This window comes from Seriola dumerili, unplaced genomic scaffold, assembly GCF_002260705.1.
Source record: "Seriola dumerili isolate Sdu_G_001 unplaced genomic scaffold, Sdu_1.0 BDQW01000121.1, whole genome shotgun sequence".
NCBI classification, from domain to species: domain Eukaryota; kingdom Metazoa; phylum Chordata; class Actinopteri; order Carangiformes; family Carangidae; genus Seriola; species Seriola dumerili.
Genome location: NW_019174376.1, coordinates 327,062 through 346,078, shown reverse-complemented (window position 1 = coordinate 346,078; position 19,017 = coordinate 327,062). Strand labels below are relative to the sequence as shown.

Genomic DNA, 19,017 nt, shown 5'->3' with positions numbered 1-19,017 from the left:
ACTAAGTCTAACCTCATAATGGTTGTTCACATCAGAGCACTGAATGTGGGTTAAATGCCTGCCTGCTCGTTTCCTTCCTCCAAGCACTCGTCTCAGTTCAAGGAAATTGGTGCTGTTTGTACAGACTGTTGGCCCGCCTTTTTAAAATGAACAGTACAGTGCACATGCTGGTAGCTGTATCCTCTACAGTCTATAATTCTCTTTTAAGAAGCAATGAAGGAAATACTTGTACTGCTGGTTCTGTTGAGTGCCCAAACTGCCAAGGTAGGCTTCGTGTCTGTCTTTTATTCTGTCATGCACTTGCACTGTTTATCAGGCACTCTGAAAAGTTGTCTTTGAGTTGTTAGTAAGTTTCACTTACTCCTGGGAATGTGAAGTAGGAGGCACTGGGGGACTTTTAAAGTTAGTATTTGAAAATATGTCAAATGATGGTTGTGTCATACAAATGGAAACACATTAGACCATAAAGTCTATCTTGGTACCTGTCCTGAAGCCAACAAAGAGAATTATCCTTTTCTTTTAAAACATTCCCAATAGTCCTTTTCTGTATATCAGTTTTGTCCTGAGTGTAGACGATGTGAAATTACAGTAGGTTTAAAGCATAGTTTTTGTTGTGGTGAAGCTATGAATATTTGGTTTCGCGTGTCTGACATTTGAGTTCAGTTTCAGACTGAATATCTCATTGTTGAGACACCCAGTTATGAGATGATGTAGCAACTTTCTCTGTTGTCTTTCAATCTCACTTTGCACTTCTCATAAACACAAGTTTGTGGTATGCAGTCAGGAGAAAAAGGAAAAAACAGTAATGTTCTCTTTGATTGTCCCTTCCCGGAGGTTTATCTTATCATCGCTCCCTGTGCTATCAGGGGTCACTCCACAGAAAGAACTTTGTGCCTCAGAAGCGAGGGCTTCTTGGTTGCCGCCTCTATTTCCTGTAATACGAGAAATACACTGCTGTTGTCAGCATATTCTGCATATTTTGCTTGTCATTGGTGGGTACTGTGGTGAGAGAGTTTCAGGTTTATGCACAGTATAGGTGTGTGAACCTTTTCAGCACACCAATGCTGTGGTTACTGTATTTATGATATCTTAGTACTGGGAGAATTAAAGTGAGGTTGTACTTGTACAACATGTATGCATGTGTGCAATGCCTAAAGAGGGCCCCACATAGAGGAGAGATACTGTGGAAATGAAATGCACCGCCTACAAGTTCAGAACAATGTCTGCCTGTTTGACCATGTCTGCAACTCAGGTCGGGTGCAGTACCAGATGGGAAAAAGTGGGCGCAGGTGTGGGTGGTCAGGTACTACTTTAGGTTCTTGTTTAACATAATGAAAAGTTTAACCAGTCATTGGTCAACTTGTCTGCTTCCCCCGTTAGCAACTGACTGACTAAATTGTTGATTTTAAAATTACTGTGTTTATTGATGGATTGAAGGTGTAGGTTTATCGTACTTCAGAGCAGGTGCATTCCAAGGAAAAAGCTCTGGCACGTACATGTCTGGGTTGCAAACATTTTTCACATTAGTAGTTTCAAAGTTACTCAGTTTACCTGAATCACCAAGCCCTTGCCCTCTGGCAGTCTTAATGTGGCTCTGCATGTGTGTCAGTAGGTTATGAGAAGAGACTTCTATGTTTTCCCCCATCTTCATCTGACCAGCAGAGGATAAGCATCGTCTCACTTTCCTGTAGGTGTGCTCTCAGCCCTATACGGTGGACTCAGATGGAAACTGTCGCAACTCAACAAGAGAATACATGTTTGATGAATCTAACCTGTGTTGCAAGAAATGCCGCCCTGGTAAGCACTGTGCTGTAAACAACAGCAAGGACTGCAATCTTTTTTTTTTTTTTCCAAAAGTTTCATTAGAAAAAAAACCACACACACACCCAGACTCATATCAGTGCTTGGGTACATACTGTACTGAAACTCAAAGTTGTCTCAGGGTAGTTTAAAATAAAAAAGTTATTTGATGGTCTATCCTGGTACCTGTCCTGAAGCCAACTTAAAAAAAAAAAAGTCTTTTCTTTTAAATCATTCTTAACCGTCCTTTTCTGTATAAATATCAGTTTTGTTCTGAGTGTAGACGATGTAACATTACAGTAGAGAGTCATACTGTGGGGGATTTAATGTTCAGAAATACACACATAACTTGAAACTTTGTTGTTAAAAGCTGGGGGGTGAAGGTGTGAAAGGAGATAAATACTAGCTACTGTAGCTAAAGACATTTTTTATGCTCCTTGTTTCATCTGGGGAAACAAGGAGCATGAAGTCAATTTTTTCATATACTGCTATTTCATACAGTATTGGTATTTGTGTATAAGCAGATATGTAATGGGAAGTAGGAGTAGCTACCACCTCAACTATCTCAAAATAGATTTGGGGTAGTTTAGAAAATGTTGCCTAGGCATACTTTGTCTTCCAAAGAATGCTGACAGCTTTATTTTTTAACACCGGACCAGACAGAGAGAGACAAAAGCAGTGTATCATTTCTCAATACGAACTGGTGCTGGCAGATTAATTAAGCTAACGTTAAAATCCATGATTTGGTTGAAAACATTGTCTCTGCCTGACTCTTTAATGTTTCCTGCTGACTTGTTTTAAAACAAAAATCCCGTAAAAGGGGGTCTTCAAAATGCATTTGTGGCTAAAACATGATATACTTTAGTGGTAAATGACAGAGGCGAAGACCAGTTTGTGCTGCATTTCTGTCCATTCATGCCCTTCATTTTTTGACTGTTACTTCTACTAAGTGATTGAGATTAAAGGTACCATTGTAGTTTATGTAGCACAGTAAGTGTTTTGGCTTTGGACAGTACGACTGTGACATCTGCAGTTCAGGTGTGGCCAGCAGTCTAGCATGAGCTGCAACTCATACAGAGCAGAAATGTAAACACAGTGAGTCAAATTACATTAGTGAAGATTTTAGTTCTCAGGGTGAATTTTCCTTAGAAGCTTTTTCATCAGAGCTGTCCTCCACACCCTTTCCCAATCAAGATTTGAGCTATAAAAAATATTGAAGTGCTCAAGCAATATCTCATGTGTCTGCTAACCTCATCTCTCCCACTCGGAGTGGAGTTAATTGTTTTACATTCCATTTCTCCACTATGGAGTGAGTGAGGTTAGCAGTGGGTGTTTATCTGAATTGCTTTTAGCTGTTAAATGTGTGTATTTAATTGAATAGCCACTATATCTTACTCCTCTCAAGCATCTGAGTGAAAAAGTAACACTTCTATTTGCATTAGTTACTAATAATGATCGTAAATCTCATAAATAAAAACTTCACCAAACGTAAAATACATGTAAGCCAGTATCTGTGTCATACAAACTATGTATTGCCATTTTCATTTTCATTTTCACACCGTTTTAGGCAAACGATGATAACTATGATCAACAATGAAAACATATGAGGAATCATTTATCTTTGAATCTTTATGTTTTCGTAATGCAATACCTACATGTTGTTGTAAAATGTGTAAATAATGCAGTGACAGTGACAATGGATTAATGTGGATTTTTTATCACAGGTGAGCGTCTGATAGAGGACTGCACTGAAACTACTGAGAGTGTGTGTGCACAGTGTGAACCAGGCCAGTACATGGAGAGCTGGAACTTTGCCCAAAACTGCTTCTCCTGTGAAAAATGCAAATCAAGTCAGTAGCTGCACTATAAATCTCCATGTTAGAAAGAATGCTGATTTGATTTTATATCTTTTGATTTATTATTTTTGTTCTACTTTTTAACACGACTTTCCCAGTGAGAAAAACATATGTTTCTATATATGACCAGGAAATGGTGTAGAGTACGCCCAGAACTGCTCCTCTACCACAAGGGCCAGGTGTAAGTGCATGCCTGGGATGTATTGTGTGATAGGATTTAACAGCCCATACTGCAAAGAATGTGCGAAGTACATCCCATGCAAAGTTGGTCATGGAGTGTCTGTGCCAGGTACAGCATCTGCTATTTTTTAATAGTCAAACATGTGTGTGTTTACCATACATGTAATTCTTGCATATTTTATTTAAAATTTTAAGAACAAACCTTATGGAATGAGCCCTCTCCTCTTTGTGAGGGCCCTTTATAATTATTGGAAATTTCACATGTCAAGAATAGATAAATAATTCATAGAAAATGCGCTCTTGACAATCAATCTACCAATGCTTTAACGCAATAATTAATGTTACATATGTATGTATCATAAAGTTGAAATCAAATAAGATGTCTGATGGTGAAATGTAAGTAAACTGCAGCATATTTGGATGTTGTTCTCAGGGACGGCAAACTCAAATGTGAGGTGTGAACAGTGCCCAGTTGGGACGTTCTCTGACACAATCTCCCTCACGGACCGCTGTCGGCCTCATACAAAGTGAGTGAAGGAAACTCAGGTAATGTATACAGCTGTTAGAAACTCAGATATTTTACCTCTTCCTTTGTTTCTCTACAGCTGTCATGGGAATGCTGTTGTCAGAAAAGGTAACACTACCTCGGACACCTTGTGTGAACATCAGGGTGTTACAACTGCACAGCTTCCAAAAACATTAAAAGCGGATGACACTGGCTTTGTGTTCGTGACTGCAAGTACAATGAGGAGCACATTCTTAGCAGTCTCCGACTCCATGCTGCCTGTCTCAAAGGAAGTATTCAACCGTTCAACAAAAAGCCCACCGCCACTCACAGCACCTGACATTACTCTGGGTATGGTCACTGATTTGGTGTTTCTAAGCAATCATCATGAGAAAACTGTGAGGTATAATTAGTATTTCAATATTTCTCTCTTTCTACCTCTGTGTTGTGTCTGTTTTTATGTCTGTGCTAGTTGCTGTCAATGCTGGAGTCATTGGATCTATTTTGCTTTTTATCATTATCATTTTGGTGTGCTTTTACAAACATTTCTGGAAGAAAGGTAAGTTTATCCTGCAAAAAGCTTCATTAATCATATTTTTGTTTTGTGGAAAAGCTATGATTGTATCTGGATTATATTTATCTTCCAAATCAACTTGAAATACAGAATGATAATGACCAATTATTTTTCTTATATTATATTATTATATTATACTTTCTGCATGTTCTTTTTTTTTTTTTTGCCCAGACACTGCAGAATTTCCTCTTAAAGTGGATGCAAATGGAAACTGTGAGAGTGGTGATAAAGTGAGTTTTCCTTGGCTTTTCTTCTTTGTGACTGCATATACACTCAGTGGCCCTTTTATTAGGTACACCTATACAGCCTGTTGCAATTCAATACAACAGCTCTGCCATAAATTCTAAAACTTTACAAAGTTTATCATTTTAGTTTTTGGAGACACTGTCAGAAATGTGCAAATTCATTTTTGTCCTATTTACATATATAAGTGGGGCTGAATATCAGAAACTCCTCTGAATATAGTGCAGAGCCATCACTTACCATGACCTCAATGCTAAAATAAATAATTGAATTAACACGTCTATGTTAGGGTCAAGAAAACTGAAACATAAAAGCAGACTTTATGGCTGAACAGCTGTATTAGAATGCATTAGACTGTACAGGTGCACCTAATAAAATGACCACGGACTGCAGTTGAAAATGTTGAAAATTAAACTTCACATTTCTTTTTCCCGCAGATCATTCCGGGTTATTTGGGGGAAACTCAACTGATTTCATTGACAGTTCACTCACCAGAACAACAGGGTCTGCTGGGAAAAGGGGAAGCCTGCAGTGACCACAGCCAGTGCAGTAACTATACTGAAACTTTAACCCGAACAGACGGCTGCAGCAGCCATGACTCCATTGGCCCTTTACAATCAACTGTCGCCCTTGACGATTCATGCTCTGCTCTGTCAGAGCCAATGACTTTAATTTCCAACACAGAACCTGTCACACCTCAGCCCAGTCTCCCTGCACAGCACTCCTCTCAGCCTACCAGCCCGCAGATCATCAGCCCTGTGACCACCAGTCCTCATGTCAATGTCAATATCACTTTCCACATAGGAAACGGGTCTGGCGGGACGCCATCCGTTATTCCCACAAACTTGAAGGAAGCAGACTGTCAACTCCCCTTTGGAGAGGAAGAGAAATCTTATAGCATCCCACAGCAAGAAGATGGCAAACATTCACAAATGTCAGTGCAGGACAGTGGAAGTTACAGTGTATGAAGAGTCACCTGCAGGAAAACTGATAAATCGATTAGTTTTTTCTTTCTCTCATGATGCAACATTGACAGCAATTTGACTGTTTTTATGAGGACATGACAACCTTAAACTTTTCCATATCAAAATCATATTGTCACTATATATGTATATACAGAACATTGTAAATAAAGATGTTAATATTGTCTCTCCGTTTGTGAGATAGTACAAGTAGTTGAAAATTAAAAAGGGATGTAAATTTTCCGACGTCATCTGTAATAAGGTAACAAAAGTTAAAATCCAGATTTTCCTATCTTTGCAACAGTATTTAATTACTGCCCCACCTCAAACTTGTCTCGTAGGCTATAAAAGTATATCCCATACATGTTACCAAATGTTGGAAGTTCATCACTGAAGACGTGTCCAAGTAGAAAGTGTATTTCAGAACAGTGCTGATTCAGAACTTACAAAGCTGATTTTATGTGAAAATATTGGAGCTAGTTTAATTTTTCCCATACTTGCAAGAGTTGAGAATAAGAGAATGTGAGGATGACAGAAAACAAATAATAAATCCTACAATTGTAAACATTAAGAGCCCCAGTGCCACAGACAACACACCAAGACCGAGAGGGAGACACAGAGGCAGAGAGGGGACACAACCAAAACAAAACGCAAAACAACCACAAATAGGCAAAAAAAACCCACAAAATTACCTAAAAAAAGACTCAAACAACCACGAAGAGACGCAAAACATTTCATTTATAGTTGTTTTACAACTCTTTCAGTGTGGGGTCTCATAATCTGTCCATGCCTGGCCCCTAATAAGTGTCAGAAAACTGATTGATGGTTCAACCAATTAAAAAATAAAAATTCATTTGTAAATTTAAGTTTTTGCTAAAAATCAACCAGGACAATTACCACATTATGAATTGATGCGCTTCCTGGCTACTGGCTTCTGTTAGGCCGGAAAAGAACAAGGACCTTTATTAATTAAAGGTAAGATTTTTTAATAGCCTACCTTCAAAGGCCTTTTTTGTTTTGTTGAGGGAACTGAATTTAATACTTTTTTGTCGACCTGCAGACACCTCATACTGTATATAAAGCTCTTTATTTATCTTTATATACAGTATTTGGCAGATATCCTGTGAGTTTAATGGATTTAGGCCTATACTTAGACTATGGATGCACTGGCATATGGGGAACCCTCCACCACCTGTACTGTGAACACTAGGGCGTTTTCTGCGGACGCTCCTGACACCTGCTGGTTAATGGTGGACACGGCAGCCGATGACAACCTCTATCTTTCGGCTCATAAAAACGTTTCAGTCAACAGTGACAGTCCATTTTAAAGGCTGTTCCTACCATCATTTTTAAGTCAGCTTATCATACGGGTCAACTTGCAGTTTGAGTCTATCTTATTTTAGTGCTATGTTTGTTTGTTGTAATGAAGGCGAATCAAGGTGGCTTAGCAGCGATGCTAACCGGGGGACGTCTGAGCCATTCTATTCCTAAAGGGGGACAATACTTGTACTTATTATTTGTTTTACGCTTCATATTCACTCACCAAATCACTTTAATTCCTAAATTACATACAGAATAATTCAGATTTCGTATATACATATTTATGAACAAACTGCTGTTATCTCGTAAATATAATGTTTGATACCTTCACCCCCCACGGTTCAGTACCGTTGGTTCCGTCTGTTGCCGCTGTGTGTTGCTCTCCTTCCTGAAAGAGACTTGCACTGGAGCCGCTGATGTTGCTGTGCTGAAGCTGGTGAGTCGAGTGTTTTTCTCTATTTTTTTTAAATCAATTTCTTCAATTATAAACTGTCATATTAATATTGTTTTTGCCTTTTATATGCGCCCCTCGAATCCATCTTTTTTAATATATAGCTTCTTAAACAATTGTTTTGCCCCCATTTTTTGTGTGTGTGTGTGTGTCTCTGCCCCCTCTCATCCTCCCGCTGTGGTTGGAGGTGTCGTGGTCCTGGTCGGTTATGTTTACAAATCAAGCTCGCAAGCAAGGTGGATCGAGCCAGTGCAAAAGCATGTATTCTAGGCTAAAGCACATATGTAGGTTGGATAGTTTGTGGCCCAGGCTGCTGAAACCTTCTTCATTAGGGAATTTAAAAGGAAGCTTCTTAACACCGGGGAGGGAGGAAGACAGGGTAAGAGATAATACCGCTGCAGGTGTTTCCCTGATTTCCCTGTTGATTGGTGCAGACAGTCATCTGTGGAAGTCAGTAAATCCTCCACAGTGAGAGGGGAAAGCGATGTAGCAGGCGGCGAAGTTGAAATTGAGGTATATGTTGTTGTTAAATTATTAAATGATGCAAGCGCAAGACATTGTGCAGGTTCTGCCATCATTAGTTAGTGTTGGTTTTATAATGATTTGATCGACAAAACTCAAGTAGGCTACTCTTTGATTAAAAGTGCTTTGAAATAGGGCTGCATCTAACGACTATTTTAATTGTCCTTTAATCTGCTTATTATTTTCTCAACTTGGTCAAAAACAAGTCAGAAAGTACTGAAAGCACAATGCAAGAAATGCAGTAACATTTTCCCAAAGGTGACGTCTTTAGAATATTTGGTGTGGTGACCAACAGCCCCAAACCACAAGATATTCAATGTACTGTCATCAAAAGCAAACAAAGCCAGCCAATATTGACATTTAATACACCGAAATCTGTCAGTGTTTTTTTGGTAAAAATGATTTAAAACAATAACTAGGTTATCAGTTTTCCTGTTGATTAATTTCCTTTTGATCAATTAAACAGTTTACACCTCTACTTTCAAACCCAGGTTTTACCAGTGTTGGCTGTGCGAAGTGACAGCCAGTTTTGACAGCACACTGAAATCTTCTGTATGTTAAATGGGCTGTCATTGACATCCTTTTTGTCAATGTGTAACCACAAGAATCTTCTCCAGTTAATGATTTCTCTGCTATACGTGTATTAGACCATGTGATAGGTGCTAGTATTCTCTACTAATAAAAGATTAGTGGCATCTTATTGTTGTTATTTGTCATGTTTCAACAGACACGATAAAGGTGAAATCCCAAGATTCCTGAAGATTTTGTCAGTCAACTCCCACATGGCAGTGAACCTCTCAAGTGAAGATTAAACCACCCTCAGCTCCAAAGCATTGCCCACTTAGATGCCGCTCAGTCTTCACCTTTGCAAATGGCTTGTTGTCTGAAGGACGAGCTCCTCTGTTCCATCTGCCTCAGCATCTACCAGGACCCGGTCAGCTTTGGCTGCGAGCACTACTTCTGCAGAAAGTGCATTACCGAGCACTGGAGCAGACAGGAGCCTCACGGAACACGAGACTGCCCAGAGTGCCGGAGGACCTTCACCGATCCTCTCCTCTCCCCGAGTCTCAAGTTGTCCAACATTGTGGAGCGCTACTCGGCCTTCCCGCTGGACGCCATCCTTAACGCTCAGAGGAGCTCCTATCCCTGCAAGGACCACGAGAAGGTCAAGCTCTTCTGCCTCACTGATAAAAGTCTGGTGTGCTTCTTCTGCGACGAGCCAGCACTACACGAGCAGCACCAAGTGACCACTATTGACGAGGCTTACGAGGAGATACAGGTCAGCTGTAGCACATACACACTGTGACAGCTCATTAGCAAGGGTGAGGCTGACATTTTCTTAAAACCCGTCAGTACTCTGCGCCACATTCAGGCAGTTGCACTCACTGACCCCGTGGGAGCTGCCCAGACAGTTCAGCCTCAGTCCCTTTACTGCCACAGAGCATCTCCACTGAAGCAGTGTGGAGATTCTGTGCTTAGCTTATGAGTACTTTGAGCACAGTAGGTGGTGAGGAATGAGACATATCTAATTTACCTTTCCCTCTCTGATGCCCACATTACCTGACTCATCTGTGAGTTCAGTTCAGTGTCACACCTCTCTGAAGCAAAGTTTTTTCTTTTTTTTCCCACACAGGATTAAATGTCAAATTTGCCTTTATATTGCCTGCTGTGGTTAGTTTAAATTACAAATATAAATTCCAGAAATATTTCAGAAAAAGTAAAATAACATACATACAGAAATGTATTAGAGTTTATTTGTGTTTTATCAGCATTATAGATAAAATGCAACATCCGCGATTCAAGTCTGGCAGGAGACCTTTGTTGCATGTCAACCCTTAATCTCTCTCCCTGTGTTTCCTGTCGTGTCTCTGCTTTGAATTTGGCCCCAAAATGGCACAAAAATACTTAAAAAAAGAAAAAAAGATGTTTTGTTTTCATGAAGAGATCTTGACTCAGCAATGAATGAAATTTAAATACACCAGTGTTTGTTGAATTGAAGGGGAAAAAAACACTTAAATTTCTTAAAAACCCTTAATGAGCCAGTAATCTTTTCATGACAGTGACTTTGATGAACTTCCACATGTTAATGCGTCATATGTGTTTACACTGAGTCATGTTTTCCTCTTTAACAGGGCTGGTTCGGTGTTTGCTTTCCTCTCACTGTTTGGATAATTCCATTCCCACAGAGCCAAAATCCAATAACTGTGAAACAAATCTCCTAATCCTGTTCCTTCTTTGCTCCAGTATGCATAGAAACACATTCCAATCTAATGTTATGTAGTCTGTCTTATTTCTGAAGTCTGCCCTTACTAAAGTAGATATTCAGAGCTGTTTTCAGGTAACGTAAAAAAGCATTAGATATCCAGTTTTCTTGGCAAACATCACGGTGAGCTTTTTGATGAGAAACAGACCAAAATGTTGGTGGCTGACACTCAGCTGTGCGGTTATGAAAGGTTTACACTCCCTCATTGCAGCTCAGACCACCACACTGCATTATCTCTGCTTTTGGTTGCAGAGACTGTATCAGTGTGATGGCCTATTCATTCCCCCGACCTCTCACGCCTTTCTAAAAGTGCATCTTTGACAACGGCAAGCTCAATCTACCTTGAATGCTCTAAATCAATGAGCAGGTTTATATGCAGACTGCAGTTGATTTATAAACTCTATCTGATGGAGGAATAGGGAGACAAATCGTTGATGAACAGTCATTTTTATCATTTGTTTTCGAATGGCAGCATGAATGGCCAGAAGCCTTGTCAAACAATGAGCTGACAGTCTAGTCCAGAAGTACTGTAATTAACGATGACAAACTTTAGAACTAGAGAAAGTTATCAAGTTATCCACGTAAATATGGTTGAATTAGTGTCATGGTTACATCTGTATTAATTGCCCCAGGTTTTGGCTCATGGCCAAGATCTCACATCAGATGGATAAAGAATAAGGGCATCATCTTCCTATTTCAGAACCAGAAAAGTGGCCACAAAAATAATGTGGACTAGATTGCACAACAATGCAGGTTTTCAAGTCAGTTTACAGTAGTAATAAATCTTAAGTTGATGTATTTCTCATATGTTCATGAAAAACAAAGTTAACTCCTCTAAGCAGCTGCTATTGCAGCTTTTACAGATATGATGGATATGCCTCTTGCTTACTGGTTAGGGCAATTTTTAATCTGTTTTTAGTTTTTATGAAAAAAACATGCTTTTGTTTGGATTGTAACCAATTTGTTCCGCTGAGGTTTTTGTGAGGACAAAGAAAGACATTAAACATGGAATAAAAGACAGGTACAATTAATTCAATTAATAGATTACACGTAAACATATTCAGTGGGTAGTACAGAGCTACAGTTGCACCCGCCTGTGTTCTGCGTTAAATATAATTAACAGTGCTGTGAACATCAATGCTGTTCTCCTTAACTTCCAATCAGACTCTGCGCTGAAAGCCTGAGAAAGGTCAAAACTGTGTAATCTGGGAGCAGAAGTAATTAGGCCCAGCACAAGATGTTTCCCTTTTCTTGGACACCAGCTTGTCCCTCTGCTTGGAGCTCCTTTCAAGGCGGCGATCTGGCATTTGGTATTCTGGCAGGAGCTTTTGGAGACTTCCCAGATCTACAATACTGAGAGAGAGTATGAGTACACAGAGGCCCCATCGGAAACAGCCATGTCCTGCGATGAGCTTGGCATAGTCGCCGTTTTAGATCTACAAGTGGGGTGGTTTGTTATGTAACATCTCGGCCTTACCAGACAAACACAAACTTTAGAACGAGGCAGCAGATGGCGTTACTATTATTTTCTGTCACGTTCATTGGAGATCACAAAGTACATTAGGAATGTGTCTAGTGTAACTGTGAACCTTGTGATATTAGTCAGCTCACAAGTTTACTCATTATTTCTCTTTTTCTTTCCAGCCAGTAGACAGGAGCCGTGTCGGATAGAAACAAATGTGTGAGAGCTGTGTCCTCAGGCACTGACTTCACTTTTAGCATCAGGCTTGACAATACTTAACTAAAGTGCCAAAACAACATGGTGAGGATGTGTTAAACTGCAGCAGCAATCAGTGCTTTGACTATCTAGGCCACAGGGGCACATGTCATGCCAGCTTGGTGGCCTTTTTTAAAATGAATCTTAGAGTTTTTGTTGGGTGGGAAAGTTGGTAGATGAGTGGAAAAGGATTTGGTAGATTGAAAGCCAAAGCTTAGTCTCTTTGTGTTGAATTGTTTGACACTCTGGCACTTTAAGAGGAGTGCACAAAGAGGGCGGGTAAAATGTTTGTGGTTTGTTTAAAACTGCGAAATATTCTGGAAAGAGTCACGATTTTTTCCCGGAGTAATTTAAAAAACATACTAATGGCTGAGGAATCATGATTCATTATTACTGGCCATTTTCCCAGCAGTGTTTGTTATTAGATTACATCATCCTCTCACCCCATCAACTGCTAGAGGAGCAGGATGACACACACATATGCTCCATCACCTTGTTGTTGTTACTCAGCTTTCTTCAGAGAGCACAGCACTGATGATCACTGTCTCACAATCGGAACTACAAAATCCAATCAGCATCTTCAGTAATCACTCAGACTCAGACATTTGGACTAATCCTTAGAATGGGCCGGGAAACAGTCGACCGGGACCCAGAACTGCTGAATTCCTCTGGTGACACATCAGTAGGAGCATTTGATCTCTAAATACATATTGTAATTATGGTATGGTTATGTTCATGGCTTATATTTTACATAATCTTTAATTCATTGTTACCACACATTCATATATTCAAAGCCTTAGATTTGGTATTCTGCAACAGACTAAATTTCCACAGGGTTCAGAGATGCCACACACCTCTGTTATGTTGTGCCACCACCGCTTTAACTGTGTGTTGACAGTGTGTTTGGTTGGCCAGTGTCCACTGATGAGTGCAGCCTTTGGTTGGTTGTAATCTCCTTAGCCTGGCATGTCACTTTGCTGACCTCAGGCCCTGAGTCTTGCTGCTGTGTTGAGAGCTTTACCTCCTGCTGATGTGCATCCTTTTCCTCCGTTAACGCTCCTTCGGGCCAAATTTGAAATGCACAAACACATCCAGCACCCGACTGTTGCACGGTGACGCACACACATCTGACAAACATTCACCCAACACATAATTGCTCTCTTCCGCGCATTTCTCAACATAAAGGACATTAAGGTAGGATCGAGCGGGATTTGTCTGTGGCTCTGCCATTTGCTTCAGGGAGCGGAGATTTCACAGGGAACTAATGCATTCTGATTAGGAGCGGTTTTATTCTGCCAATCGTATTGGATGCCATTAAATACCATTTAAACCTAATGTGCAAGAGCAGAAAGCCCTTTTAATGCAAAATTATCTTAAACTTCTTGAGAACTAAAACATTTAACAGAGCCACAATCATCTCTAGAAATCTCCAGTTTCTTAATACACATCATTTTAATCCTCTGTTATTTCGTTGTGAACAATTTTGGCCTGTCAGTCTCAATCTTTGAACTCATAAGATGAGGTTATAACCGAGAAGCCAAACATTCTTATCTACCGAGCCTCTATTCCTCCACCCTTGTAAAGTGTGTGCTTTATGTTCTGGGAAATAATGTCTTTATTTTAGGCATCATGGGCTAATGGTGATGAGATTACAGTTCCCTCCCTCTGTCATGCTACACTTGGGGTGCTGGCGCCATCTTAAATAGAGGTTGGCTGGATCGCTGTAACCCTGATTGGAGCTGGCCGAAGCTGTGCACTTATTATCACACCACTGTGGCCTAAAGTTGGCAGTCAGCTCCTGCGGAGGACAAAGTGGAAGCCACAGCGGCCACTGTGCCTTAATTGTGATGATCAAGACTGTCAGTGGGCTGTGCGCAACCAAAGTATTGCAGGGTGAGACAGACTCTTCCTGCTGTCTACTTGCCCAAGGGACATCTTTACGCTCCACTTGACAGCGGTGCAAAACCAGATAAGAAGACTGCAGCCCCTAGTTATCCATGCACATTTGGGGACTTAACTTTGTTCCTGATACTATAGATACTGTAGTTGGTATGGGAAAGAAGAATAGCAGCAGGCAGCTGTGCAGTGATGCTGGTTTGAGTTCAACTAAAACCCACGCAGCTGAAGAATTAAATGATTACTGTGGCGTTGTACAGTCTCCCACACAGACCTGTCACTCAAAGTGTCCAGATGCACCTGTGTGCTGTCCTCCATTAACACCATTCTTATACCTAGTTATTTCTTCCTTATCACACCACAAACATGGGATTAATCGTGAGAACGTATTAGCATTTTTCTCATTTGCCTCGCTGTAATGCAGGGTGGTGTTTGAAAAGGGAGAATGAGCATGCCAGCCTTTGAAGTGTTCCTCTGGTGGTTTGAAAACAGGGCTGTCTTTCACTCTCCAACTGACAGAGCCCAGCCGAGAGCTCTCTCTGAGCCTGCCATCACCACGCATGGCCGTGCTGCTGCAGTAATGAGTCAGGCAATTTCAAGGGCACCCACGGCTGCCATCTCCCCTGTGGCTCGCCTCAGACTGCTCTCCTTTCCTATAGCAGCTCCATCTCTCTCTCTCTCTCTCTCTCTCTCTCTCTTTCTCTCTCTGTCTCTTTTTTTGTCTCTCTCCTGTGCTGTCTTCTCTCTCAGTAATCTTCTCCTCGTTCCTGAGGTATGTGCTTTATTAAATGCCACAGATCTTGTTTGGTAACCAATTCTTTTGAAGAAGTTAGTTCCCAGCCCCCCACCCTGCTAATTTCCCACCACCCACCCACCCACCCACACCAAACAAATGAGTTTGTCCAGCTTGGTGGTCAGTCAGGGTGGTGTGGCAGAGAGGCAGCATTCATGTGGAGATGGAGCCATGGGGAAAGACACAACAGTCATGTTACATTAGAGTATTGCTGGCATAATATCCTCATCCAGAGAGAGGCGATAGCTTGTCCTGCACTTAATATTGATACAGCTGATGATGCTTGGGGCAGGATGCATGTTCACTTCAGCCCATGCTGTTGGTGAAATTAGCAGATAAACGGCTACAATGATTGGAGAAAGAAGAGCTGCTGCTGCGTCCATCACACGTAACATTTTGTCTTGTTTAGATGATTACTTTGGCTTACACTTGAGTGAGTCAGATGTCTGTACATCTGTTATGCATTAGATATGTTTATGTAGGCCTTCGGCACAGATGAGTTGGATTTGCAATTTCTCACATGTTTGCCAGCAAGTAAAAATGGCTCATTTTAGACCTGTTTAACAGCTACATGCTGTAAGGTGCATAGAGACCAGGAAACCGCATTGTAAGGCCAATACGATCCATGTTATGAACTCCTTTCAAGCCGAATAGGTGTTCCTGTTAGGGGGGCGTTTACAGCCTGCAGTGTTGCAGAGAGACTTCTAAACTTAGACACTTCTTTTCAGAAAAGCATCTAGAGACAAATCTAGTGACTTTTTTGACAAACTGTAGCTACTTTCCATATAAGAGAGTTGCCAACAGGGATTAAAGTGGGCTGGAAAAACTCCGTAACTGAACCTTCGAGTAATAAGTAAATAAACCGGAGTGTCTAAACGGAGAGCGAGACACACACACACACACACACACACACACACACACACACACACACACACACACACACACACACACACACACACACACACACACAGGCAGGAGAGAAGCCCCTCCCGGGCAGATCATCGCACAAGGCGACGGTTCTTTTAACTTCATTGTTGCATAAGAAAAGGAATTATCCAGGAACACATAAATGTTCTCCGTTATAAAGTCATGAGGTTATTATAAAGATCAGCTCTTCGTGTGATTAATAAAGAGCAAAGGAGCAGAATTGCTTGTTGACTGGTGCAGAGAAATGCACTTCTGCTGTGTACAGCCAGGCTACTGCTCGCGCGACAGAGTCGGGCTCAAACTTCAACAACAGAAACAGAAAACATGTAAACGGTTAAGATATACTCTTGATTGCCATTTTATTAGGAACAGCTAGCTAAACCTAATGCAGTCTAATGCAACAGCCCTGCAATACATCCCATGTCGAAGGTTATAATGCATACTTTTTGTTGAAACTAGCCTCCAAAATGACCATTTAATTGAATCTATAATTGAACTGTTCTCTTCTGAACATTATCACTCTCAATAAGGACTTACTGCAGGGCTGTTGTACTACACTGCAATAGACTCAAAGAGCTGTAGAATAAACTTGAAACTTACTGTATATTTCCTCAGCAACATTGATGTGTAGAGGTGTATTTCCTTTTCTGTGGAAATGACACCAACTCCCCCCACATGACTGTATCGTGATGATTCATTATAACTGAATGCATTGTACCTGTTGTATGACATCAGTAGTTGGACAGGTACCTGTCAGCTAGTTAAAACCTGCAGGTCACAGGAATGATGTGTGCAAGCTGTGACTGGTCTGGCAGGTCAGAGAAGGGAGAGGACGGATCACTGGCGAGGAGAGATTTGCTGGTCATCTCAGTGAATGAAAGGGGAAGTGCTGTCCTTAAAGTTTTGCGGCTTAAAGTGAGGCTTAATGCTGAGCCCTGGCCTCCCTAATGTGAGGCAGATCATCAGGGAGAGTAGCTTGCACACCAGTGACACCGCTATAAAACACATTAAATGAGAGAGGGAAAAAAAAAAAAAAAAAAAGACCGGGCGGAGGAAGGTGCTGTATAAATGGTTACTCTTTCTTCAGCTGCCTCAGAGGTAGAATACCCTGTCAAAAGTGCTGAATGTGAAATGAGAGGTTGAGGAAGATGGCTTTTAGGCAGAGACAATTGCAGATCTTGGTAAATGTTAAAAAAATCCATGAGTGCTGAGTAATCGGAGCGCAGAGCAGTTCATATTCAGTCTTCTTTGCCTTTTAGTTTTGTCTGTGTCGGTTTGATTTTTGGGTGGATGTGCTGTACCCCACCACCGCAGCCATTAGACTCTGAGCCCTGCATTGCTTGATTAGCTGGAGAATTAAGACAGATTACAGGCCATTGTTCTCGGGGGTCTGCGCAGGGCCGGACTGGGCCATAATCTCCTGTAATTCCCTGTGTCTGTGATTTGCTGCAGATGATTTAATTAGACGTGCTGCCGATAGTAGTCCTCATTTACAGCTTCCGATCAGCCAGATCTGACTGCCCTCTCTGAGCGAGCCGGTTGCAAAGATGTTTACATGTTAATGCCACCTCTCTTTAAATAAGAAAGTCAAGCTATATTTGATGTTACCTAGAAACCTGTCTGTGGCTCTCACCACAGTCGAGGTGCACAGGGACAGATGATTGATAGGCAGGTGCTGGGAAATCTCTCACATGCTCAGTCTCAGTCTAATTTTATCTGTGGGATTAGAAAAATGGTGTTAAATTAATCAACAATTCTTTGTAAAACATTTGTGTAATTCTTAGGCGTGTGAGAAAATCAGGGGTGTGATTAAATAATGGCCTTCTGTAATTATCTGTTGAATAGTAAACACCCGATGAAAGTCAGTAAAACTGTAATGACATAGCAGCGCTGGCAAATGCAGCTTTCTTAATGGTAAGTATTGCATCATTGCCTGGTTTGGTCTGTGTAATAATTGTTTCCTTAATAACAATTTAAACACATTAACTGCAGTTTAAATTGTGGACAAATCAAGTTTCTCTGGCCAGGTATTCTTAAAGTTTGTTTATTTCCCATAATGCATTTAGCATGCATCTAGGGTCAGGCTAATCAGTGGGGAGAGGCCAGCTCTCCGTACCCTGCCTCCTCTATTCATCGTTGCTCTCAGTCTGCACATTAACAGAGGTTTCCTGCTCTAGCAGCTGTTACAGTTTAGGTATTTAGCAGACGTTCTTATCCACTGTGACTCACACTAACTGCAGCTGTAAAACAAGCAAGCATTCCTCAAGCATTAAAAGTGTAAACTCACTGCTGTGAAAAGTATTACAGCTTTAATCAGGAATCTCATATATTGAAGTGACAGAAAAAACCTCCTGTATCAAAATACAAAGTCGATTGGTTTTTTTGGTTTACAAGTTATGCAAAAAAAAAGTTAAAGAAAAAAAAGATGCTGTTTCATGAAAAAGACATTACGACTTTAAAAGAAGTATGTAGACGTGGTTGGGAATGTTTTCTGACTCGTCTCTCAGTCTGCATCCACACTGTGCCAGCAGAAACTGAAAAAGCATTGTTTTCTCTTCATTTTGTACTTTTGTGCACACTAAGCTGATGTTTCTGACATCTTGAAAAACTGAGCTGAAAACAGTCTGCAGAGTGAACAAATCTCGTAGGAATTACTGCTCACTCGGCTGTCTGACAACAGAAACAGAAAAATATGTAAATGAGAACAACAAAATTGTGAATTTGGCTGCATTGAACACAGCATATATGATCACAGAGAGCAGGAGGAGACTGAACAGAGTTTATCAAGCTGAATAAACCTGTGTGTGTTTGACTCCTTACTAGAATTGAAGCACAGTTTTGTTGTTTTAACTTATGGACAGAAATGTCAATAAAACTGTTTGTCACAGTTAAAGCAAACATAAGATGATGTTGATTTCTTCACCCAGATGTGAGGTATAACATTTCATATGCAGAGCCAAAAGTGCAGTTTTAAAACTCATATCCCTACATACTACATATTTATTTCT

At 40.8% G+C, this 19,017-nt stretch overlaps 2 protein-coding genes across 3 annotated transcripts in view; both read left to right on the top strand.

The window, feature by feature from the left end:
• The first annotated feature begins 111 nt into the window (after nt 1-111).
• LOC111223963 lies at nt 112-6,307 on the top strand. Of its 2 annotated transcripts, none has more exons than XM_022748283.1 (9): nt 112-264; nt 1,692-1,797; nt 3,525-3,650; nt 3,787-3,945; nt 4,270-4,363; nt 4,442-4,692; nt 4,814-4,900; nt 5,087-5,145; nt 5,596-6,307. In XM_022748283.1, the coding sequence occupies exons 1-9, from the start codon at nt 214-216 to the stop codon at nt 6,124-6,126; spliced, it is 1,464 nt and encodes a 487-aa protein (XP_022604004.1). In that variant the 5' UTR covers nt 112-213; the 3' UTR covers nt 6,127-6,307. The 2 variants fall into 2 exon arrangements, with proteins under 2 accessions (XP_022604004.1, XP_022604005.1); XM_022748284.1 differs by having other exon boundaries at nt 116-264; nt 1,663-1,797.
• Nucleotides 6,308-9,155: 2,848 nt separating this feature from the next.
• The window catches only part of trim62 (tripartite motif containing 62), a 32,000-nt gene continuing 22,138 nt past the window's right edge, over nt 9,156-19,017 (top strand). Inside the window, exon 1 of the mRNA XM_022748355.1 lies at nt 9,156-9,692. Coding sequence (XP_022604076.1) covers nt 9,285-9,692 — 408 coding nt within the window. The 5' untranslated portion in view covers nt 9,156-9,284. The remainder of the gene's footprint in view (nt 9,693-19,017) is intronic.

Coding starts and splice junctions, on each gene's coding strand:
- LOC111223963 (XM_022748283.1), top strand. CDS start 214: ATGAAGGAAATACTTGTACTGCTGGTTCTGTTGAGTGCCCAAACTGCC. Junction 1,798..3,524: donor TTGCAAGAAATGCCGCCCTG/GTAAGCACTGTG, acceptor TTTTTATCACAG/GTGAGCGTCTGATAGAGGAC. Junction 4,901..5,086: donor CAAACATTTCTGGAAGAAAG/GTAAGTTTATCC, acceptor TTTTTTGCCCAG/ACACTGCAGAATTTCCTCTT.